Source organism: Danio rerio, chromosome 5 (assembly GCF_049306965.1).
Source record: "Danio rerio strain Tuebingen ecotype United States chromosome 5, GRCz12tu, whole genome shotgun sequence".
In the NCBI taxonomy this organism is placed as follows: domain Eukaryota; kingdom Metazoa; phylum Chordata; class Actinopteri; order Cypriniformes; family Danionidae; genus Danio; species Danio rerio.
Window position 1 is genome coordinate 75,296,921 of NC_133180.1, and position 25,504 is coordinate 75,322,424.

The 25,504-nt window shown below is 38.9% G+C and overlaps 3 protein-coding genes across 23 annotated transcripts in view; 1 reads left to right on the forward strand and 2 right to left on the reverse strand.

Annotated features, from left to right (window-relative positions):
- Positions 1–8,685, reverse strand: part of inpp5jb (inositol polyphosphate-5-phosphatase Jb) — a 57,421-nt gene extending 48,736 nt beyond the window's left edge. Inside the window, exons 1-2 of one of the 3 annotated variants that reach the window (XM_073951684.1) lie at positions 8,282–8,411; positions 446–628 (exon numbers count right to left, since the gene is read on the reverse strand). The gene's annotated coding sequence lies outside the window, so the exon portion shown is untranslated. Of the gene's footprint in view, positions 1–445; positions 629–5,817; positions 5,898–8,281 lie in introns of those variants that run through there. The other 2 variants (XM_073951683.1, XM_073951682.1) reach the window with 2 other exon arrangements.
- selenom (selenoprotein M) lies at positions 502–9,980 on the forward strand. The gene is made up of 5 exons (NM_178286.4): positions 502–680; positions 2,512–2,547; positions 2,628–2,662; positions 5,838–5,916; positions 9,448–9,980. Exons 1-5 carry the CDS (start codon positions 582–584, stop codon positions 9,652–9,654), a joined length of 456 nt encoding a protein of 151 aa, NP_840071.2. The 5' UTR covers positions 502–581; the 3' UTR covers positions 9,655–9,980.
- Positions 9,981–12,396: 2,416 nt separating this feature from the next.
- The window catches only part of smtnb (smoothelin b), a 124,465-nt gene continuing 111,357 nt past the window's right edge, over positions 12,397–25,504 (reverse strand). For 9 of the 19 annotated variants that reach the window (XM_073951663.1, XM_073951665.1, XM_073951664.1 and 6 more), the window contains 2 exons: positions 19,671–19,841; positions 12,397–15,737 (listed from right to left, as the gene is read on the reverse strand). In XM_073951663.1, the coding sequence (XP_073807764.1) occupies positions 19,694–19,841 (148 nt within the window). In that variant the 3' untranslated portion in view covers positions 12,397–15,737; positions 19,671–19,693. The remainder of the gene's footprint in view (positions 15,738–19,670; positions 19,842–25,504) is intronic. The other 10 variants (XM_021476691.3, XM_073951669.1, XM_073951666.1 and 7 more) reach the window with 5 other exon arrangements.

Genomic DNA, 25,504 nt, shown 5'->3' on the forward strand with positions numbered 1-25,504 from the left:
AGACATACTGTGAAATTTTCTTTGCTTTGTTAAACTTCATTAAGGAAATATTTAAAAAAGAAAAAAATCAAAGGGGGGCTAATAATTCTGACTTCAACTGTATACAGTAGATCAACCTGTTATGCAACATTCAGTATGCAAAGTTGCACCAGAAATTAATACTGATATCTGAATCAGCATGTCATAATGTTGATAATGCCTGCTTTTCCATTTTTTTATTTCATTATAGACTAAGTACGATTTTAAGGTTTTTTAGATTTTACAAGGCTATATTTTGTTTTAAAAATGCTTACAGAAGAAACTTATTTTAAAAACCCACATATTTTTACAACACTAAACGTGTTATATGAAGAAAACCAGCGCTAAAACAGGGGTAAATCACACAAATGAACCCAATCTCTGCATTAATCATCCTCATCACTAAATTCCGTGCACTCATACCTACCAAAACCCAAAACCCGCAAGAAAAAAAGAGAAAAGGCGTGTAATATGAGCCGCTGCGTGCGTGTGACGTGGCAGAGCCGCGGAGGACAAGAGCAGCAGGCCGACAGACGACTCCCGGTGTCCGGCGGAGGAGCATCATGTGGCCGCTGATCTTCACCGCACTGCTGCCGTCCGTCATCCTGACCTATGAAGTGAACATCGAGAAACTGAGTGGCCTGGCGAGGGCTCGAGTAGAGGTGAGTGTTATATATTCAGCTCCATAGATAACGATGCTTTCAGATTAAGAGATATAAAAAGAGCATGATTGATGTAAGTTACCCGAAATGGCGACCTCTGATAAGTATTTGAGGCAAAGTTGGTTTTGTATTCGCACATTGGGACTTTCTCCTAAATAATATAATTTCAGAGAAGTATTATTCGCAAATACTAAATAGTCATTGGCTGCTAATATGATTTCACTATCAAGGCTACAATATTGTTTATGGTCAATTAAATAGTGCCAATGCTGTGTTAAAGTCATACTTAGATGCGATTTCAGACCTAATATTCAAATTAACGTGGTAAATGAACCAATATGTTAAAAGCAACTTTACTACACTCTGATAAAGCAGGGACTTCAGCCAAAGGAAAATGAATGGACGTACACGTTCGAGATTCCGTTTTAACCATAGACTAAGCTGCATTTGAAGGTAATTGTTTGTATAAATGCGTTTATTAATCCCTTGAGGAAATAGACATTCAGGAAATGTGTAAATAAATCACTGGCGAACATTAAGACATCAACAGTGATTGCACTAGTTCAGGTTTTTAGTCATTATTAGCATTATTTAGTCGTTTATTCGCTTATTTATTAGGTTTCTGGCACATTTAGTGATACTGATGGTCGACATGCTTGGATAATGTTGTATATGGTGCCGCATCCATTAAATCAAATTGAATGTCAAAATATAAGTCTACATAAAACTCACCTTTCAAAATAAAAGTCTGTCTGGTTTAATCAGGGTTTTATTCAATGTTGGGAAATTAGTGAGGTCTTGGTGTTAATATTGTCTACAAATAAAATTTTGTTTTCTTTTTTGCTATACTATTTTCCATTAATAAGATTTGGTGTATTAATGACAAACGACAACTTGTGCTTTACATGATTGATATAAAAAAGGGGTGTCTAAAGTCAGTCCTGGAGGGCTGGTGTCCTGCTGACTTTAGCTCCAACTTGCTTCAACACACCTGCCTGGATGTTTCTAGTATACCTAGTAAGAGCTTGATTAGCTGGTTCAGGTGTGTTTGATTTGTGTTGGAGCTAAACTCTCCAGGACACCGGCCCTCCAGGACTGAGTGTGGACACCCCTGATTTAAATGTTTAAGAATTTTAGCATGGCTGTAAATGACGAGCTAGTAAATACTATACTTGATGTAATGGCATAGCCTATATACATCAAGTGTTTTAATTTTAGTTTTTCGACAGATTTCTGTTGTGCAAAGGTTATTATTCTACTATTCTGATACAGCTAATATGGTGGTTGCAGTTTTCTTGCTGAATATGTTCTCCTCAGCATTTAACAACCTCTTTTTGATCAGTTTAAAGGGATAGTTCACCCATAAATTCTGTCATCATTTACTCACCCTTCACTTGTTAAAAACATCTGAGTTTTTCTTTCGTATGTTGAACACAAAAGAAGATACTTTGAAGAATGCTGGAAACTGCTACCCATTGACTTCCATTGTAGGATAATAAAATACTTGGAAAGTCAGTGGGTGCTAGCTTTACCAGCATTCTTCAAAATATCCTTTGTGTACAGCAGAAAAAAGGGTTTAAAACCACATGAGTGAGAATAAATTAGTTATTTTTTTATTTTCGGGTGAACTATGCCTTTAAGTTTGTCACCAAGCTTCACAGACCAAAAGTCTCGTCTATCTAGTGTAGTGACCTACTTATGGAGGTCAGATGGCCAATCAGATTGAAGAACCAAAAGCAACCGTTGTCCAACCAGTTTTTACAATGTTTTGTGTCTGGACGACATGTTTTAATAATATCTACATGTGTGATTTCTCCATTTTCGTCTGCAGACGTGTGGTGGATGACAGCTGAACAGGATGAGGGAGGTGAGCTCGTTCACTTTATACTATCTTCAAACTATAATAATTCAAAAATTATACTAAAAATGTATTTACTTTCTCCGCAGGTCAAGGCCTTTGTGACCCAGGACATTCCTCTTTAGTATCCTTTAAAGTCACCTGATCCTCAAGACTGAATAATATATTTATTTTTTACTTCAGGGTTGATTAATTGGAAGTTTCCATACATTTAAAAACTTAGATTAAGCAATTAACTAAGCCATCGTGTGTAACGCGCAGACGAGCTGGTTGACGCAAGATGTCAACACAGTCAGTGTGATAATGCAACTTGGCGATGATATCGCGTGGTCGCTCATGAGGGTTAGGTTTCGGCTGTGACGTACGATGAGATCTATCCACAACGACGTCTATATCGAGGTGTAGAGCATCCTTGATACGTTTGGAGACTGCTGATGTGGTGGAAGGAAATTCTTCAGGTACTCCCAGGATTCTTTTATTATTACGGTGCGATCTCGCTTCAAGATCCTCGCATTTCTCTTCCAACCGCTTTACATCTTTTCTTGAATCACGGTGACGTCGTCAGAACAGATTGTTAAGGATTGTTCCAAGTCCTTAATTGTATTTTTCATAGTCGCCACATCCGTCTGTACTGTGACCATAGTATTCGAAAACTCTGCTTTTACAGCTTGCAGCTCACTTTTAATGGTTGAGTGATCGTCGGCCAGTTCAGTTTGCAACTCCGAGCGCAGAATACCTGCAATGTCATTACGTAGAGAGCATAAAAGCTCAGATTTGAGAGATGTGTTGTCGGCCGGGGGCTCCGTTAGCGCCTCTGAGCTATCTGAGGATCGAGGAGATTCAGGAACAGCCGAAAGTGCAGGCCGCTGATGAGACGATGACGGATTGGCAGCGTTACTGGGTTTATTCTTCATTTTTCAACGCAAAAATACGTAATTTCGATGGACATTAAAAAAACAAACACTTGTAGGCTGGGTGGTGGGAGCAAAATATGCTAAAGATTGAAATATTGATACATGTATTATTGCAGGAGCAACCACAAACGCGACTTACTCCATAGCTGCTCAAACAGGAAGTCCCTGATTAAGCAATTAACTAAGTGTTTTAATTGCCATTTAAAAGCTTAAAATAAATGAATAATAAATTACTATCTGATTTCTGGAGAGCGCCAAATATGTCCCAGGAGCTACATTTTTTTTGCAGTTTTTGTTTTCACAAATCCACCGGAGGCCGTTGTGTGCGCTTTTTGAGATCTCAGATTTTTCTCGCGGATGCCATTCGTACCTTCTGTTCTTGCGTAAATCCACCAGAGGCCACTGTCGACTGACTGACTGATCGACTGACCCAGTCTCCTCCTTCCCTAAACCCAACAGGCACCAATTGACCTGCCCACCCTCCTACTTCCCAACCTGAAAAGCAAGCCAGATAAGAAAAGCCCTCGCCAGATTTTTTATTATTATTTTTTTTTTTACCACATTTTCAGATTTTACCATGTTCTCACCCTGTTATTTACTTGTTTATTTAATTTTTTGGCTTCTGTTTTTGTTTTACCTGCTTTCTGCAACCATTCTTCGACGGACTCTAACCTCATCGTCATGGTCATGGCGAGCTACCGATCAAACTGGTACCAGCGGGAAAGCCATCCTTGCAAAGGAACAGCGTCTTTTAAAGATGAAATGCAGCCATACGTACCTCTGGCTACATAATTCGTGATCTCCATAAACGTATACAGGGCCACATTTTCAGAATGAGCCTGTGTTGAATATTTTTATTGATGCATTGTATGATATAAAATACAATATGATGACTAATCAACACATTTGAACTACATTAGACATTATTTACATTTTTAAAATTATAGTTTTGTTATATTTATTGTTTGACTAAGTAAAAAGGATTCACTTGAATGTAAATTGCCCAAAATAAATCAGAGATTTTTTCGACTCTTTATATTAATTTTAATAACTAATATTTTTGTCTTTGCACATGGCATTTTCCTACTTATTTTGCAAGATGCTTGTATTGAGCTTAAAGTGCAATTAACTATGTCAAATTAACTATGTCAATGAAGTTAACTAGGCAAGTCATTGGATAACAATGGCTTGTTCTGTAGCCAATCAGAAAAGGCAGCTTATCATATTGGCCTCAATTTTTTTTACTTTTTTTTTTTTTTATTTCTGCTAAACTAAAACAACTAACAATTTCTCCAGAAGAAGAATAAAGTAGGAAAAACTATGAAAAATGCTTTGCTCTACAAATATTAAAGAAAAACTTTTAGAATTTTGCTGGGGGAATATTGAATTTCATCCAACACAGGCTCATTCTGAAAACGTAGCCCTTTATACATTTCTGGAGATCGGGAATTATGTAGCCAGAGGTACATATGGCTGCATTTCGTCTTTAAAACGAACGATACGGGGCGGTATGAGGTCGTTCCTTTTCACGTTTACCAGCTGACTGCTTTCCCTACGTGTGGACGACTTCCCCCCTGTTACCAGTTTTTCCAATACCTCACAATGTACGTCGCTGGATTTGAGACGTAAATAGGGGTTGACCACGACGACGGGGTTCGAGTCGGTTGAAGAACGGTTCCAGAAAGCGGGTAAGACAAAAACAAAAGCCAAAAAATAAAATAAACAAGTAAATAACAGAGTGAGGATGTGGTTGAATCTGAAAATGAAAAATCAGGCGAGGGATTTTCTTTTTCTGGATTGCTTTTGAAAACCTCATCGGTTGAGTTTAGGGGAGGGTGGAGGGATTGGTCGGTCGGTCGGTCAGTCAGTCAGTCGACAGCGTCCTCTGGTGGATTTACAGCAGGGTGAGTGGCACTTGTGAGAGAAATTTGAGATCTGAAAATGCATACACCGCAGCCCCTGGTGGATTAGAGGGAACAAAAACTGCAAAAAACAGCTCCTGGGATGTATTTGGCGCTCTCCAGAAATGTATACTGGGGTACGTTTTCAGAATGAGCTTGGGTTGATTTCATCTTTAAATGCAACAACCGTTCTAGATCCACTCCCTTCTCACTTTTCAGCTCCCTCCAGACTATTAGTTTTTGTCTGTCTTGTATCTTCAGGCCACAGATGATTAGGTTTCTGTAATTCGATGAGAAACAGAAGACCGTTTGAGCAGTTTGTGTTGTCATCTGATATGCACATCTCTCACAGTCATTTCTTTGTGCGGTTGAAATGCAAAAATATAAATTTACATGTGTGCTGTGTTTACATCTGCTGCGGTCGGACAGTTCACTCGTTTCACAGATCTAGTCTAAATACAAACCTTAACGTCCATCCTTTTAGCCATAACCTGGTGATGAAGCACATTCCTGGGGCCGATCCTGAACTCGTCCTCCTCAACCACTATTATGAAGAACTAGATGTAAGTCAGAAGTGTCAGCAGATCCTTCGCTTTCCTTTCTACTCCAGAATGAAAAGCACAAAGACTGGTCTTATTCGCTAGAGTTTGAGTGTGATCCTCACAGAAGTGACAGAACTCTTTCTGGGAGTCGACACTTGCATGATATTTCTGCGGATTCGCCTTGGGTTTATCCATTTTAACCCTTTAGTATGAGTGGTGGTCACATTTAAGAAATACTTTAGTCATTTACAGTAAATACTATAGTGCTTTTGACTATAGTAAAGTATTGATTTAATCAAAGACCATAGAACACACAAGACATGTCACTCGTATAGTTTTGAATGGGAGGTGTAACTATTAATATGGCATTTGAAAGCCCCGCCTTCTAGTACGGGAGCCAATCAGCGATCGCCATATGGTGAATAAAGCCCGCCTTCTAGTACAGAAGCCAATCAGTGATCGCCATATGAAGAATAAAGCCCGCCTTCTAGTACAGAAGCCAATCAGCGATCGCCATATGGTGAATAAAGCCCGCCTTCTAGTACAGAAGCCAATCAGCGATCGCCATATGGCGAATAAAGCCCGCCTTCTAGTCCAGAAGCCAATCAGCGATCGCCATATGAAGAATAAAGCCCGCCTTCTAGTACAGAAGCCAATCAGCGATCGCCATAGGGTGAATAAAGCCCGCCTTCTAGTACAGAAGCCAATCAGCGATCGCCATATGGCGAATAAAGCCCGCCTTCTAGTACAGAAGCCAATCAGCGATCGCCATATGACGAATAAAGCCCGCCTTCTAGTACAGAAGCCAATCAGCGATCGCCATATGGCGAATAAAGCCCGCCTTCTAGTCCAGAAGCCAATCAGCGATCGCCATATGAAGAATAAAGCCCGCCTTCTAGTACAGAAGCCAATCAGCGATCGCCATAGGGTGAATAAAGCCCGCCTTCTAGTACAGAAGCCAATCAGCGATCGCCATATGGCGAATAAAGCCCGCCTTCTAGTACAGAAGCCAATCAGCGATCGCCATATGACGAATAAAGGCGGCTTTCTAGTACAGGAGCCAATCAGCGATTGATATAGAATGACAATTCGGACCAGTGAGTTTCTGCAGATTTTGTGTGATCCGAACATCTAGAAATTAAACTAAATAGTTTATTCATAATATAAAATGTAATCGTAAGCTTGCCAAGTAGTTTTAGAGAATTTGATGGTTCCCCATTGCAACAGAATGCCCGAGCATTCTTCCCGGGAGGTGTTTCAATACACTAGGGCTGCACAATATATCGTTTCAGCATTGATATCGCAATGTGATCATTCGCCGTAGTCACATCGCTAGCAAACGCATTGTTGAGTCGGGATTATAATTTATAATTTCGCAAGTGTTTTTCTTCGACAAATTAATACCGATTGAATCGTTTATAAAACAAAGACAGTATCATTTTACTTTTATTCATTTTCATTATACATAAATAGTTTAACTCATCGTAAAACAAACGCTGTTAATTTAATCATCTTTTTCTTAATTGAATTTATCTACGCTTCAAGATTGTTTCTTGTATTTTATGCATATGTACTCCCGTACAGAATCATCCCAATCAATTCTTGATTCCCAATGCTTCCAAATAGTTATTCATCTCCTCTAGTGAATGTATATCGCAATGTATAAAAAACGCAGAATAAAAAAAATTATGCTATATTTTTCCAATATCGTGCAGCTCAAGTATACACTAATATGGTTCAAAACACTTACTTTTTTACTTTTGTATACTACACACAACATTTATAGTTTTTTTCTTTTTGCACGTGTGGTGTTCGCAGAGTAGAATATAACAGAAAATAACATGCATTACATTTTAAAGCCATTGAGTATTTGGTTTTCAGATTTTTATATAATTTATATTAGAAATTTTATATAAAGTTCTTTCAAATCCTTACTATTTCTACTACAACAAATTATTATTATTATTATTAATAAGAAGGTTGCTGCTGTTTCAAGCCTTGGCTGGGTCAATTGGCATTTCTGTGTGGAGTTTGCATGTTCTCTTCATGTTGGCGTGGGTTTCCTCTGGGTGCTCCAGTTTCCCCCACAAAGACATGCGGTATAGGTGAAATGAGAAAGCTAAAATGGCCCTTGTGTATGTGTGTGAATGAGTGTATGATTGTTTCCCAGGGCATTTACTGTGTAAAACATATGCTGGATAAGTTGGCGGTTCATTCCACTGTAGTTACCCCAGATTAATAAAGGGACAAAGTCGAAAAGAAAATGATTGAATGAATGATTATTAATAAAATAATGTGTCCAGATTTCACACGCTTGCCGATAAAATCATGTTAGTGCAATATTTCAGGTGCCTTATTGATTTTAATTAAAGCGCAACAGACATACCTGTATTTTTGTAAAGCGTTTTCCATTCAGTTTAACCCTCAAGTTTTCTTTTGGTCTCCGAAGGGTCTTGAACATAATATCAATAACCGAGTAGCAGCAGAGTGAATACTGCAATCCAAATGATGTCTGTGCTCGAATAAACGTTGATAAACGTTACTACAGCAAATGTTTAGATTTAAATGGTGTCGGGACGGATTTCGCGGGAAACTGACATTGACTACCGGACGCCATTTTCCCTAGCGTCTTGTCACAGGTCACAACCAACAAAGAAAGCGGTCCATAAAACATATAAAAGTGAAAACCTCAGGGAAATTACCGGTTGAAGAAACATAAATGCAGTGTACAATCCCTGCAGAGCCGAGGCGCATCCAAAACCGATGTTATTTTCAACCACTAGAGGGCGCGAAAGTTACATCTCACATGAGAAAATACTACAGTAAATACTTCAGCGTTTTAACCTTACAATGGCACTTGAATGAATCTGTTGTGGTAATTCTGCTGTATAACAACTAAAGTAATAATTAAATGGCTCAAACTAGTTTGCAACAGCACAACAGCGGTTTACTGTAGTAGACCCTGCTGAAAAATCCAGCTTAAACCAGCCTAGGCTGATTGGCTGGTTTTAGCTGGTTGACCAGCCTGGTTTTAGAGGGGTTTTGGCCATTTCCAGGCTGGTTTCCAGCCATTTCCAGCCTGGTCTTAGTTGGTCAGGCTGGAAAATGACCAGCCAAATCCAGCTAAAACCAGCTTGACCAGTCTGGTTTAAGCTGGATATAGCTGGTTTTGGCTGGACTCTCAGCTTGGCTTGGCCGGTCAAGCTGGTTTTAGCTGGTCATCTCCCAGCCTGACCAGGTAAGACCAGGCTGGAAATGGCTGGAAACCAGCTTGGAAGTGGCCAAAACCCCTCTAAAACCAGCAGGGGAAACTAAAGTATACTACGGTGTTTATTAGTTAATCAGTTCACTACACCTCAGTATGCTGTGGCATTATTTACAAAGAGTTTTAAGTACTAAAATATATACAGTATAATACACTTTACTATAGTAAAGTTAAAAACGATAATATTTACAATAAATTGGTGAGATTGTTGTTGCTAAATGTATTTTTTTTTTAATGAAACTTCTCTCCTTTCCCCCTTAATAAATGCGGCTGTGTTTGTCTTCCAGAGGATCCCATTATCTGAAATGACTCGCGCTGAGATTAACAAACTGTTGGCCGAGCTGGGCTTTTATAAAAAGGATCATCCTGAAGACCAAGTGCCCGAGGAGTTTCGCTTCTCTCCAGCAAAAGACAGTCCCTTTGAGGGCCGGCAATCCAGCACGGCGGCCCCCGAGACGACGGAGCCTTCAGATTCCCAACACACTGACCTGTAGAGACAACAACATCTGAGAACTGCCGGATTTACAGAGAGCGTGAGAAACCGAGTCGGACCCTAAAAATAGCTCGATCTGCTGTCAACACGGGGCATTGTGATTGGATGTGATTGGCGTTTTGAGTGCAGAGAGACGCTGATGTTTGTGGCAGTGGTTTTCTCTCACTGTGCTGTATATAAGTGTGTTTTTCTGCCCAGCGGGACGTTAATGATGTCCACAGCTGTAAAAGCCTGAGAGCAGCTGCGGACTGATGATCCGCGTCCTCGCGGGCAGAAATCAAGCCTTAAACGGACTGTGGGAGTTAGAAAATAAATGCTTTAAAAATATCACAGCCATTGAGTGTTCGTTATTATACAATTGAAGTTATGAGAAGCACCCATTATGCAAAAATCACCTTTTATAAGGGGTTTAAACATGGCCGGTGTGAGTATAAGCAGCTTCTAATGGTAAAAAGTTATTTTATAATCAGACTTAATGTGAACAGTCTGCAAAAATACTTTGATGGACATTCTCACTTTGTGATGTCATCAGAGGGGGGAAAGCCACACCCACTAGTGACCAACTCACCCTCATTAGCATAGGATGTCAGTCTTGTTTTTGAATCTGCCGCTATGCTGACTCATGGGTAGGCCCACACGGAATCTGCGCGCGCAGAATTCTGTAGATTTTTAGTCCATTATTAATTCTGTTTTTTAACGTAAGTGTGTAAATCTGAATTTATTCAGTTTTTATTCAGTAATTTATTACTTTTTATCTAGTATATTAAGGTTTTAGTTATGATACTCCGCTGGATACTCCCAAAATAATTCCACAGATTTTTACCCAAATTCTCCGCAGAAATAGCAAAAAACGTCCGCAGAAAAAAAACACGCAAAAAACGCCCTGCTCATGCGTAGGCCCACACTGAATCTGCGCGTGCAGAATTCCGCAGATTTTCCGCAGATTTCTGCAGATTGTTAGCTCATTATTAGATCTGTTTATTTACTTGAGTAAATGTGTAAATCTGAATGTATTCAGTTTTTATTCAGTAATTTATTACTTTTAATTTAATATATTTAGGTTTTAGTTATGATACTCCGCTGGATACTCCCAAAATAATTCCGCAGATTTTTATCAAAATTCTCTGCAGAAATAGCAAAAAACGTCCGCAGATTCCGTCTGGCCCTGCTCATGGTTAGGCCCACACGGAATCTGCTCGCGCAGAATTCCGCAGATTTTTAACTCATTATTAGATCTGTTTATTTACTTGAGTAAATCTGTAAATCTGAATTTATTCAGTTTTTATTCAGTAATTTATTACTTTTTATTTAATATATTAAGGTTTTAGTTATGATACTCCCAAAATAATTCCGCAGATTTTTACCAAAATTCTCCGCAGAAATAGCAAAAAACATCCGCAGATTCCGTCTGGCTCTGCTCATGGGTAGGCCCACACGGAATCTGCGCGTGCAGAATTTCGCAGATTTTCCGCAGATTTCTGCAGATTTTTAGCTCATTATTAGATCTGTTTATTTACTTGAGTAAATGTGTAAATCTGAATTTATTCAGTTTTTATTCTGTAATTTATAAATTTTTATTTAATATATTAAGGGTTTGGTTATGATACTCCGCTGGATACTCCCAAAATAATTCCGCAGAAATCAGCAGATTTTTACCAAAATTCTCAGCAGAAATAGCAAAAAACATCCGCAGATTCTGTCTGGCACTGCTCATGGGTAGGCCCACACGGAATCTGCGCGCGCAGAATTCCGCAGATTTCTGCAGATTTTCAGTCTATTATTAATTCTCTTTATTTACTTGAGTAAATCTGAATTTATTCAGTTTTTATTCAGTAATTTATTACTTTTTATTTAATATATTAAGGGTTTAGTTATGATACTCGCTGGATACTCCCAAAATAATTCCGCAGATTTTTACCAAAATTCTCCGCAGAAATAGCAAAAAACGTCCGCAGATTGCGTCTGGCCCTGCATATGGGCTGTTTTTAATATGCGTACTATTATGCAGAACTTAAACAACAGCTATTCTTTGTCTTGAGACCATTTTGAGAAACGTTTTTGATCCCTTTCAAATGTTCATTACTATATTTACTTTTATTTCGGTGTCAATATCATTGCGCCTACTGCAGCCAACCCATTCATTTTAATGCACCAGGAAAGGGCCCAGTTTGTCGCTGCATCAAACAGCAAAAGCGGAAGAGAAGCAGAGCTAACACACCACAGTCAAAATAGCTCAATATTACACTTATTCACATATCTATACGGTGACTCAGTGGTTAGCACTGTCGCCTTACAGCAAGAAGGTCGCCGGTTCGAGCCCCGGCTGGGCCAGTTGGCATTTCTGTGTGGAGTTTGCATGTTCTCCCTGTGTTGGGGCGACTTAGTTCATCAGGGGTCACCACAGCGCAATGAACCACCAACTATTCCAGGATATGTTTTTTTCACAGTGGATGCCCTTCCAGTAGCAACCCCGTACTGGGAAACACCCATACACTCTCATTCACTCACATTACAGCCAATTAAGCTAATTCAGTTCCCCTATAGCGCGTGTTTGGACTGTGGGGGAAACCGGAGCACCCGAAGGAAACCCTTCTTGTTTTGAGGAGACGGTGCTAACAACTGAGCTGCCCAAGTGCATCCAAAATGTTAATTGTGGTGCACTCCTAAAGTGAATGATTTCTCAAGTATTATTTATGTCATGTAAAGTTGTGTCGCATGCATAAATAGATAAACGACAACACACTTTTGGTATGGTTTATGGTTTTAATGCTTGCTATATGTTACCATCATGTAGGGAAATACTGAGTGAACAACAGTGTGTACAAACGACTTCACATTTGTGAACGAATAATGCTAATTAGCTTGACTAGTGCAACCGTTGAGTACCAAGCAAAGTCTCTGGTGTAGTTGCACTGTTTGTCATTAAATTATGTGCAGTCATTAAAGCAATTCAAACGACATCTATCTTTAGAACCAAATATATAAACATCACTGACCTTTCAAGATGAATTTCCTGCTAAAACACTATTATTATTATTAATAGTTTAAATCGACAGCTAGGGTTTACTCATATATATATCTATATACACAGTGTTTAAATTACAAGGTGTAATAAAGATGTACAAAAACACACCTTACTGTACGTTTAAGGGACAAACTTCATTTAAAAATGAAGTTCAGTAATACAAACGCGATTAAACTTCATCCATAATTACTGACAGTCCCAAAAGTGCATACACACACGCATAATTAAGCTGTTTGTGTACTTACTGTAAATATCACTTCAACATGAGTCTGACTAACAGGAACACATCAGTCTAAAACGAACCCAAACAGTGTAAAAACCTAAACGCTCGGCTAGAAACATCAATAGTGAAGTGAAAAACACATTTTAATGAGCCGGAGCCATGACAAGCAGTGAGATTAATACTCTTGCAACGTTTTTAAATAAACACAAAATGAAAAAAAGTCACCTTCATTTAAAACAAACTAAAACTTCAAGTAAACGTGTGAAAGCATGCAGGTCTAAGATCCACTGACGGCCACTGCGGATCAGGTTTAAAAGCTTTTAAAATCGTAAACAAGGGCGATCAACATAAAATGTTTCGTTTGTGACATCAAATGAAATAGTAGGCTATAATACGAGTCTGATGAGTGGACTGAATATCACCTTTTCCTTTTTTAAAATAAAATATTTATGGGTTCGGTCCTTCAAAAATGAAAAGTCTGCTATTAATTACACACTCGTGTCGGTTCCAATCCTAATTTACATTAAGATATTTTAAATGAAATCAGAGAGCTCTCTCGTCCTCCGTAGACAGCAAGGGTCCAGAGACACTTGATGTCTACTGTATAAAGCACGGGTGTCTAAACTCGGTCCTTGAGGGCCGGTGTCTTGGAGAGTTTAGCTCCAACCCTAATCAAACACACCTGAAACTGCTAATCAAGCTCTTAGTAGATATACTAGAATCTTCCTGGCTGGTGTTTTGAAGCAAGTTGGAGCTAAACCCAGCAGGACACCGGCCCTCCAGGACTGAGTTTGGACACCCCTGGTATAAAGGGAACCAAAAAAACATTCATTCATTTATTTTCTTTTCGACTTAGTCCCTTTATTGCTCAAGGGTCACCACAGCGGAATGAACTGCCAACTTATCCAGCAAATGTTTTACGCAACGGATGCCCTTCCAGCTGCAACCCAGTGCTGGGAAGGAACCAAAAAACATTGTCAGATAATTCCTTGAGCCTTCGGTAGTTCAACTGTAAAAACACTAAGCTCCAAAAGCAGTTTTTACATTTGTTTTGGTGCACAAAAGTGTTCTTGGAGCTTCGTATGATTACAGTTCAACCAGTCACGTGGAACTTTTGACAGTTTTTGGTTGCTTTTCTGTAAAGCTGTGGTGAAAAAAAATTGTTTTGATTTTCAAAATGCATCACTATTTGCTCTTGGATTGATTTTAAGCTTCGATTTTAACAGCAGATGGCGCTCTAGGCTAGTGTTTAACAGCAGATGGTGCTCTAGGCTAGTGTTTAACAGCAGATGCCGCTCTAGGCTAGTGTTTAACAGCAGATGGTGCTCTAGGCTAGTGATTAAAAGCAGATGGCGCTCTAGGCTAGTTTTTAACAGCAGATGGCACTCTAGGGTAGTGTTTAACAGCAGATGCCGCTCTAGGCTAGTGTTTAACAGCAGATGGTGCTCTAGGCTAGTGATTAAAAGCAGATGGCGCTCTGGGCTAGTTTTTAACAGCAGATGGCGCTCTAGGCTAGTGTTTAACGGGACGGTGCTCTAGGCTAGTGTTTAACAGCAGATGGTGCTCTAGACAAGTGTTTAACTGCAGACGGCGCTCTAGGCTAGTGTTTAAACAGCAGATGATGCTCTTAGCTAGTTTTTAACTGCAGACGGCGCTCTAGGCTAGTGTTTAAACAGCAGATGATGCTCTTAGCTAGTTTTTAACTGCAGATGGCGCTCTAGACTAGTGTATAACTGTAGACGGGGCTCTAGACTAGTGTATAACTGCAGACAGTTACCTAGGCTAGTGTTTAACAGCAGATGGTGCTCTAGACAAGTGTTAAACTGCAGACGGCGCTCTAGGCTAGTGTTTAAACAGCAGATGATGCACTTAGCTAGTTTTTAACTGCAGATGGCGCTCTAGACTAGTGTTTAACAGCAGATAGCCCCTAGGCTAATTTTTAACACCTAGATGGTGTTCTTAGCTAGTTTTTAACAGCAGATGGTGCTCTAAGCTAGTGTTTAACAGCAGACGGCACTCTAGGCTACAGTTTAACAGCAGATGGCGCTCTAGCCTACAGTTTAACAGCAGACGGTGCTCGAGGCTAGTTTTTACAGCAGATGGCACTTTAAGCTAGTGTTTATTAGCAGATGGCGCTCTAGACTAGTCTAGGATGCTGTTAAAAAACTAGCCTAGAGCGTCCTCTGCTATTAAAAAGAAGCCTAGAGCGCCATCTGCTGTTAAAAACTAGCCTAGAGCGCCATCTGCTGTTAAAAACTAGCTAAAAGTAACATCTGCTGTTAAATACTACCCTACAGCACCCTCTGTTGTTAAAAATTAGCCTAGAGCACCTTCTACTGTCAAATTCTAAACTCAAAATTGATTCAAAATATAATAGTGATGCATTTTGAAAATCTCAGAAACACTTTTCTGGATGTTGAACATCTCAGGAGGATGAGAGAGCTCTCAGATTTCATCTAAAATATCTTAACCCTGGGTTCTGAAGATGAATGAAAAACTGATTAAAACAACATAACATCAAGAAATGAATAACAGAATAAAACATTTCTGGGTGGACTGACCCTTTAAATAAACCTTCTTTTTGGATCTACTATAGTATAAAAGCCCTTTTGGTTGACTGAAACGTCTAGTAAGTGTCTGTGAAGTGAAGAGTTGTAGTTTGTAGAAGCTTCGTCAGAAGTCGGAGGTTTGCTGCGCTCGAGCTCTCATCATCTCACAGCGGCGCAGATGGTTGACCAGCGACTGCACGTACGTGAACACACACTTGGAGTCTGGTTTCTTACCCATGATCATCATGTCCTCCACCTCCAGTAGGGGCATGCAGTTGGCATAAGCTCTAATGAAAACACACAGACACACACCGATCAGTCACATCATCTGGAAGTGTTTTCGGTTTATGTTAGAGTTTTACAGCTCGAGTTTTTACAGAGTCAAGTAAAAAATGTCAAATATAGTTTATTTATAGCAATTACTGGCCCTCCTGTGAAATTTGTATTCCATTTTTAATTGTATAATTGTCCATCCATCCAAAATGTTTTCTCTTTTGATTTTGACTGAACAATAATAACCCTAAAACTAGGGGTGTAACGATTTATCGTTGTACGATTTATTGCGATGCAAAAATGTCACAATATGCATCGTGGCGTTATGACGATTTGATTACGATATGACGTCCGTTTTCTCTTATTAGTTGAGCTGTTTGCACGTGAGCTACGTTCCACCTGCTGTCGCACGTGAGTTCAGATTGCAGCAGCAGTAATGTTAGCAGACAAGATGAGTGGAGCTGAAATAGAGGATGGCCCATCCTCTCAAAATCAGACGTCTGGCAACATTTCGGTTGTACAGTCATTGCTTTAGACTCGTCCGCTTTTTGACACGCATACTGGGTCAAACATCCTAAGTTTTAAAGTCTTCACAGTGATTTACATACTTTGCACAGCGACAGGGATACCTCCTAATGGTGTTGAAAGAGTCACATACTGTATTTATAAGGTACAATTCACCCTAAAATATCATTCTGCCTTCATATAATGATGTATTGGCGGCCGCAAAATCACACATGACGTGAGCTGACCGTGAGCTGTTACTACAGAGGCCGGACTATGATAGACGCGCGCGTATGGCAAGCCGTTTTAGCATTTAAATCTTTGTTCTGAATATCCATAAATATATTTATAGATATCTCTAATTATATTTTGACTAGTCATAATTATAATTCGACTAGTCAGAATGACAATTAGAGATATCTGCAATTACAATTGTACTAGTACGAAATCAGATTGGAGATATCTGCAAATATATTATGACTAGTCTTATTCCTCCATTGACTTCTATTGAAAAATATGAGCAGATATCTCTAAATGAGTTTTGACTAGTCACAATTGTAATTAGAGATATCTCTAAATGAATTTAATTAAATATGAATTAAACACCTGAAAATGTGGATTTTTTTTGCACACATAAAAAACGCAAGTAACCAAGCAAAGCCTTAAGCTCTTACTGTTAAATTCAATTGAATAGAAAGCTAATTTTTTGCACCTTTACTTAAATTGTTCCTTAATTTGGTTTCTGTCATTTCAATAATATTTTTAAGAAGTTTTTAAATTGTTTTATTTTCCAGAGACAGGCCTGTTTAATTTATTTTCTTAAAGAAGGTTCAGTTTAACAAGTTGAAACAAAAGAAATACATAAAAAATAGTTTACTTGGTAAAATTTGCATTTCAGTTTAATTTTCAATTTTTATTCCAAATATTGTGATGCATATCGAACCGTGAACATTATATCGTGATACACATCGTATCCTGAGCTGAGTGTATCGTTACACCCTTACTAAAAACCCTGATGTGAAGTTTTATATGAGCACTTCCATTTAATCTCTTTAACTTTTGCTCACAAATGTCTGTCATTGTGCCCAACAGCATGTCAGAATCCATTAACAGATGAATTCTGTACGCTGAATAATTGCCCCTTCACATCAGATCTCTTGTAAAGGCAACAGAGAAGTGTGTTTTGCTGCGAGCGCAAACATTAGTGCTGTGCCAAGAACAGCGCAGTCCTGTGAGCTTCTGCTTTGTGTCGATGAGCCGAGCAGAAACTCGGGCTTTGATCGTCTTCATTTCACATCTCTACGAGCAGCACCATGTTTGGGCATCGGCCTTTAGTCCTCGGAGCTGCAGACGCACAATATTGTGCTATGCTAATCTGCAGAAACTAACAAACAGAAGTGATCGAGAGCAAAACGTGTCAGCTCAGACTCAAAAAGCAGACCTTCTGGGCTTAAAGAGCAGGTCACTGGGTATTTTAAAGTGTCCTGATATTACATTAGAGTCTCCTACAACACGTTTAAATGCATCTAATGTCTAAAAAACATCGCAATTTTGTCAGAATATGCAATTAGTAACTTTGCTAAGATTTTAATATGGTTGGTTTGATCAATTTGAGGCTTAATGTCCATAAACCCCGCCCCTCTATAAGCCGACTCTGCTCTGATTGGTCCGTTTTGATCAGTCTTTCTGTATTTAATCTGTGTCAGAAAATAAACACTATTTTATAGTGTTGTACCGTTTGTAAGACTGCTTTGGGTGAATAATTATTGTAAAAAAGGCTAAACAACAACAACAATAATAATAATAATAAATAAAAATAATAATAACAATAATAATAAAAATCAGTAAGACTTTAGTTTAAGTACCCATTCTTACTATTAACTAGTGTGTTTTACCTGCCTGTTATTAAGATATTGGTTGTTTATTAGCACTTATAAAGCACATATACAACCCAATCTTATTCTATATATGCCAAATCATAACTAATACCTAAACTAATACCATTATAACTGTTAAAAAGAAGCAAATTAGGAGTTTATTGAGCTAAAAATCTTAGTTAAAGGTCCCATGAAGTGCTTTGAAATGTGTGTTTTTATTTGATGTTTGACAATCTCAACTGAAGATAGTGTAGCTCCTCCTCTTTTAAAAAAGCAGCCAATAGCGTTTTGCTTTTCTCACAGCTCTGCCAGTGAGAGTGATCGATAAACCCCGCCCCACTATAAACCAACTCTGCTCTGATTGGTCCGTTTTGATCAGTCTTTCTGTATTTAATCTGTCAGAAAATAAACACCAATTTTATAGTGTTGTACCGTTTGTAAGACTGCTTTGGGTGAATAATTATTGTAAAAAAGGCTAAATAATAATAATAATAAAAATAACTAAAATTAATAATAATAATAACAATAATAATAAAAATCAGTAAGACTTTAGTTTAAGTACCCATTCTCACTATTAACTAGTGTGTTTTACCTGCATGTTATTAAGATATTGCTTGTTTATTAGCACTTATAAAGCACTTATACAGCCCAATCTTATTCTATATATGCCTAATCATAACCAAAACTCCATTAACAGCTTATTTTAGAAAATGTGGAACCCTGTGGTTTGTTTTGTCAAGACGTTACCTTCTTTGAAAGTCTTTTTTAAATTCTTTAATTAATTTTATTAATAACTCATAATTTATTTCTTATTGTTTTTTTGTGGGGTCAATTTGGGTTGGGATAAGGGTAATGTTTTGGTCATTTACATAGCTGCATTGCATTATTATTCTGTATTTTTAAAACCAGACGATTATACTATATAAAGTTGAAGTCACAATTATTCACCCTCCTGTTGAACAGATTCAGGAATTTTTCACAGGATTTGCTATAATATTTTTTCCTCTGGATAAAGTCTTTATTGTTTTATTTCGGCTAGAAGAAAAGGAGTTTTTAATTTTATTAAAAGCATTTTAAGGTCAATGTTAGTAGCCCCCTTTAAGCTATATTTGTTTTCAATAGTCTACAGAACAAACCACTGTTATACAAAGACTTGCCTATTTACTCTAACTTCAACCTAATTACCCTAGTTAAGCCTTTAAATGTCACTTTAAGCTGTGTAGAAGTGTCTTGAAGAATATCTAGTCAAATATTATGTGCTGTCATCATGACAAATATAAAATAAATCAGTTATTAGAGATGAGTTATTAAAACTATTATGATTAGAAATGTGAAAATATTCTCTCTGTTAAACAGACATTGGAGACAAAATAAACAGCAGGGCTAATAATTCTGACTTTACATGTCATGTACCAACTATTACTCAAGTATCTGCTTAATAATAATAATAATAATATAAAAAGAGAGGTGTAAATGTTAGTTTGTTCTGTTGATCATGGTTAAAGTTTTATCCAGCTCTGCACCGAGGATCTGCACGTCTCCTCACAGGCCGGATCTGACTCTCACCGTTTTTGGCCTGATTTATGCCTCTAGGAGGAGTTTTTGGTTTTGACCAGGCCCTTCTGCACCAGTCCCCTGTAGAACTCCTGGAGGTACGTGTACACGCACTTCCAGTCGGGCTCCCGCATCCGCACCATATCCTCCACATCCAGCAGCTGCGGACAGTCTGCCAGCCTCCTGCTCGCATGCGGACACAACGACGACAGTCACACACAGAACAGGCCGAGTGCAGTGAGGAGAGAGAGAGAGAGAGAGAATTCACACAGAAACAAACACAACAAGACAACATCAGAAAAACTGTGATGATGAGGACCACAGCATGTGATTTCATGCCTCACAATCACAACACACACACACATGTGCAAAGACAAACATCAATGCATTCATTTGGTGATCTCATTCTGCAAAATGTGCCTGTGAAGAAGAACATGGAGACAGTGGGAACGTTTACATGCACCTAAATAAACCTTTCATAATCAGATTCAAAAATGTTCATGTAAAGCAACTTAACCTTTGTGTACTGTTGAAATTGACTACCCTTTCATTATGTTGGGGGCTGTTTGTGCCCCATTGACCTCCATTATAATCACATTTTTTGATTGCAAAGCCATGACACCATATTATCATGTATTCCTCAGGGTGCATACACATTTTTCACTACTAAAATTCAAGGGATTTTCCAGGACCGTATGAACCCTGATTCCTGATTGTTGGTGGTTTTCCCTGAAGAAGAGGTACAATTTATAATTGCATATGTTGATCATCAGTTGTCAGCATTAACCCTTTAGATAGGCCTGTGCAAAAAAGTTTCTGGCTTTTATATGTAGTAAAACAGCAGAATATAGTGTGTGTGCATAAATACACTTGCTACGTTTACTACGGTATACACTACCTGACAAACGTTTTTTGGCCTATCCAAGTTTTAGGAGCAACAAATAATATCTTGACTTCTAGCTGATCACTTGGTATCAGAAGTGGCTTATACGAAAGGCAAAGGCCTCTAGATTACGCTTATTTTACCAAAATAAAATATGATCATGCCTTGATTTTTAATGATTCAATCAGGAAATCAAGATCTGACTTTGCTTAGACAAAAGTTATGTCACTTAACATAAATAGTGTACAAAATAATGATGATCAGTAGCCAAAATGATGCATTGTACCTTTTCCCAACAGGGAAAACCACCATCAATAAAGAATACCAAATAAGGTGTCACAGCTTTGCAATCAAAAAATATAATTATAATGGAGGGCAATGGGACAAAAACAGCCCCCAACATAATAAAAAGGGGAGTCAATTTAATGTTTTCCCAAAATATGTGTCAAAATAAGATTTTTAAAAATCATTCCATTCGCTGAAACACAGAAAGTTGTGGCCAAAATAAGACTCAAAATGAGCCCAGAGTGGATGAAAACATCTCCAACAGCACACAAGGAAGGTCACCAATCTTGGTCCTGGAAGGCCGGTGTCCCTGCAGAGTTTAGCTCCAACTTGCCTCATCACACCTGTTTCAGGTTTACCCAGTAAGAGCTTGATTAGCTTGTTCAGGTGTGTTTAATTAGTGTTGTAAACTCTGCAGGACATCAGCCCTTCAGGAACTAGTTTGATCACCCCTTGACTTAAATGATCCAGTTGAACCTGAATCGAATGAAATTTCGATCGGATTGGAAGGGATGGTTTATTCCCTCTGTAATCCGATCCAACAGCAAAGAAAATGACAGCAAAGAAAACTTAAATGCTTGAATTAGAGTACTTTCCTAATCATTTTCTGAAGTATCTGGTGCATATACGCAGTGCAATGTTGACATGCATTAGTCTGCACGTATTTTAATAAATGCATGATAAAGCATGTAAAAGTGCTGACATTGTACTTTATCAGTAAATAATGACATATAATGATATATGCTGTTGATTAAAGAAATGTGCTGTAACCTAAATACAAGTTTAAACAAGCCCTATAAATACAGCAGTATAAATTAAATAAATGAAATTAAATACAGTAGAAGTAAAATATTAGAAAGTAGAATTAAGAAACGAAACTAAAAGAAATAATAAACTGCATAATGCCAAAAAGAGGCAGGGGACACCATGGGGAAAAATAAATTAATTGAGCTGATGAAAGTTGGTGCATGTAAACAAAGGCAATGAGAGAAGCAGATTGTGACGGCTAAACATGTAAACCAGGGGTGTCCAAACTCGGTCCTGGAGGGCCGGTGTCCTGCACAGTTTAGCTCCAACTTCCCTTAACACACCTGTCGGGAAGTTTCTAGCACACCAAGAAAGAGCTTGATTAGCTGGTTCAGATGTGTTTGATTGGGGTTGGAACTAAAATATGCAGGACACCGGCCCTCCAGGAATGAGTTTGGACACCCATGATGTAAACCTTCATCTGCAGACAAACATGTTTGGTCTGGTAGTGAAACAGACTGTAGAGAGTCTGAAGCTCAGTGAGGGCTCATGCTGTGCATACTGCTCACATTAAAGGCACACGTCTGATACTGCTGGAGCTGAAGACTTTAGTCTGCACTGCAAAAAATGTGCTTCTTACTTAAGAGTTTTTGTCTTGCTCCTAGTCCAAATATCAATAAATGCATTTTCTAGACAACGCAAAACAGTATTATCTTGTTTTAAGAGATAATAAGTCAAAATTAAGTCAGTTTTTCATTAAAACATGCTTAATATTCTGCCAATGGGGTAAGACAAATAATCTTACGTCAAAAGGAAAAGCAAGATTATTGTAAATAATTAAAAAAATTAAAAAATTTGATGGCAAAAAAAATCCGCTTTGCACCGTGGCGCATGGTCTAAAACGGTTAAGCTTACTTTCATAATGAGTTAAAGGTGTTTTTTGAGAATAAACAATCAGAGTCTCATCTCACATTCCCTTTAAGAGTCAAGGCTGATTTATACTTATTCGTCAAACGCTGGCATATGCTATGGCGCTGACGCATAGCCCTTCGCCGTGGGCGTCGCTGACGTGCACCTCTCAAAAAATGTAACTACACGTCGCAACAACGCGTAGCGTAAGCTCTGTGATTGGTCGGCTTGGTAGCGCTGACGAGTCTGGGCGGGACCGAGAGCCGCGTGAATGTCGCGAGCCTGATGGAGCGATTGTTTACAAGTGTGGAGTCCCGTGAAGGAGCTCCGGATGGAAAGTTTTGTTTTGTGTTTACCTCATAGTTAAAGTTGTTGCACGTCCGCCGGTTCCTGCCTCAAAATGAGCGAGTTTGAGCCACTTGTACATCCCGGAAATGTTCAGGAAACGCAAAACAGAGGCGAAGAAACTCGACACACAGGAACATTTACACCTCACTGCCAACTAGCGTTTCGGAAGTGTTAATGCAGACCAACAGAGACAGCGCGCAGAAGTATAAATGCACAGCTACGCGCGTTGCATGCGCCGTGGGTTACGCTGGTCACCTTACGCAGAAGTATAAACCAGGCTTCAGTTGCATCGCGCCATAGCGCACTTGCTATTTACATGACGGACTTTGTAAGTGGAAAAACTGAATGCTTCACTATAGAGTAAACAGTTAAACAGAGCATCTACAGTGCGAGAATGAGAAATGAGCCTTCTCATTATTTACTTTCACTTTCTCTCTCGTGGATGGGGAAACTTGTTGTACGCACAGACATCCATAAGCCAACATAATTAATTTTGTTTGTTAAGCGCAAATATTTGTTTCAAAACTATTTCTAAATTCAGTTCTAATTTCCAGCAAACGAATAAATGAACAATAATAACGAAGTGTGCTCAAAATACCGAGTTATTTCCAAATACACATGCTGCCCCATATAGTCTAAAACCTGACAAGAGGACAAATCAAAGCTTGTTTTAATAAAACAAATATAAATATGCATATAATAAATAATGCTGCTAATTATAATAACATTTTACAAAAGCAAATTGTCATGAATGAACTGAAAAAGCCACCTGAGAAGAAGAAGGCATGGAGGCGGTGGTTTTTATATTTATGTAGGCTAGAAAATAATATGTTTTGTAATATTTTAATCCTTTAATCATTTTTCATTTGTAAAGATATTTGTGTATTGCTTTACATCCTGTGTGTATTAAGCTATGTGTAAGCGAGGTGCACAACTAACGCGCTCTGCACTGGACTATCGACCTGCTTTGATCTGGTCTATTGTGCAGCCTATTTTAGTTTCTCAAAATTGCAACGCGCCTTAACAAGCCTCCTTTTTTAGATCAGAACGCCTATGGGCGCACATATGAGCGCAAATGCATTTGCTATTTAAACAATTGCGTCGAGTCTTGCGCCGCATTGCACCAGGTGTATGATAGGTGTATGATTAGTCTTTAAAGTTACTAGAAAAACAAACAAAAACAAAAAAATAGCAAGACAAAAGAAAGCTGAAAAGTTGCGTATTGATAAAGAAAACACAGTCAATCCTTTCAAATCGCAGACAGGTGCTAGCCACCCTAGCAACAAGGCTAACTTTGCAACGGCCGCAAATACAGACATTATGGAAGCAACTGCTAATCTGAACAGCTCTTTTGACTGAGAATGTAATGTTCTCTCAACTTCGCTATGCGCGGTGAAGGTATCGCTTGCTAATATCACTGCCAGGATGGCTGAAACCGGGGAGGTGGCTAAAATTCACGAAATCCCATATTGAATTGCTGGAGAATCGATGAGAGAGAGTGTGGAAAACTTCGGTAAAAGACATGTGACTTAGGGTGCTTTCACACCTGCCTTATTTAGTTCGATTGAATCGAGTTCGTTTTCCCTTTGGGTGCGGTTGGTTTGGGCAGGTTAGAATGCCGCAATCGTACTCGAGTGCGCACCAAAAGCGGACCAAATAAGCGCACCGAGACCTGCTTGAAGAGGTGGTCTCGGTATGCCTTCAAACGAACCCTGGAGCGATTCGTTTGTGGTGAGAATATGATTCATACTAAAACAGACCCAACCGCAAAAAGTACTGCGCCTTTTGGACTAATCCAGCTGCCGTAGGCCGATGCGCTGTGCATTATGGGATATGGAGGAAAAATATTTGTTGACAGCGCTTTACCAACAGAGAGAGAGAGGGGAAAACATTACCTGATGGATCGTTGGTAATATTTCCGCCAGATGAGCATGTCGCAGTTTAGCTAAATTAATTCACGTCTCCTCCTGAAGTGACGAGCGATGCATTAAACACTGTTTTCCAGCCGCGCTTCATTCTCGAAATGTATAGTTTGTCTAAAGCAGGAATACAATCAGTCAGCGCAGTCGTCCCACCAGAGTTAAAACGACATATACCTGCGGGAGTTCATTGGCATTTTCCCGCACGTGATTTCTGACCAATCAATAAGCAGATTAGGAAATATATTCAACAACATCCGGCCAATGAGAGATGTGGATTTTGTCAGATGACTGCATTTTGGTTCATTTCAACTGGTTCGGACCAAAGCCAGCAGTGTGGTGTGAAAACGACGAAAAGACGGCAGAAAATGCAACAGCAGCCCCTTTCACACAGTGATACCGATAAATATATGGAAAATTTCCGGAACGACTTTACCGGTAGATTCAAAAAAGCGCTGTTCACACAGGCGAGGACGTTACGGAATTTTTACGGAAAAGAGCATTCACACATCCATTCCAAAATAGCGGTAAATTCTGACATCATTAACCAGAAATGAGCTCTAAACGGCTGCGCTTGTGTTTGTAAACATTTGACTACATCACAAACTCTGTGAATGATCAGTATTGTGAACAACTTCGATGAAAACGTATAGAGAAACACTTTCGCATGTCGAGATGTACATGATATGTGTGTGTGTGCTGGCGCTCATCATGGGCTGTTTCACGGGCGCACGCAAAGCTTGAAGGTAAACAAA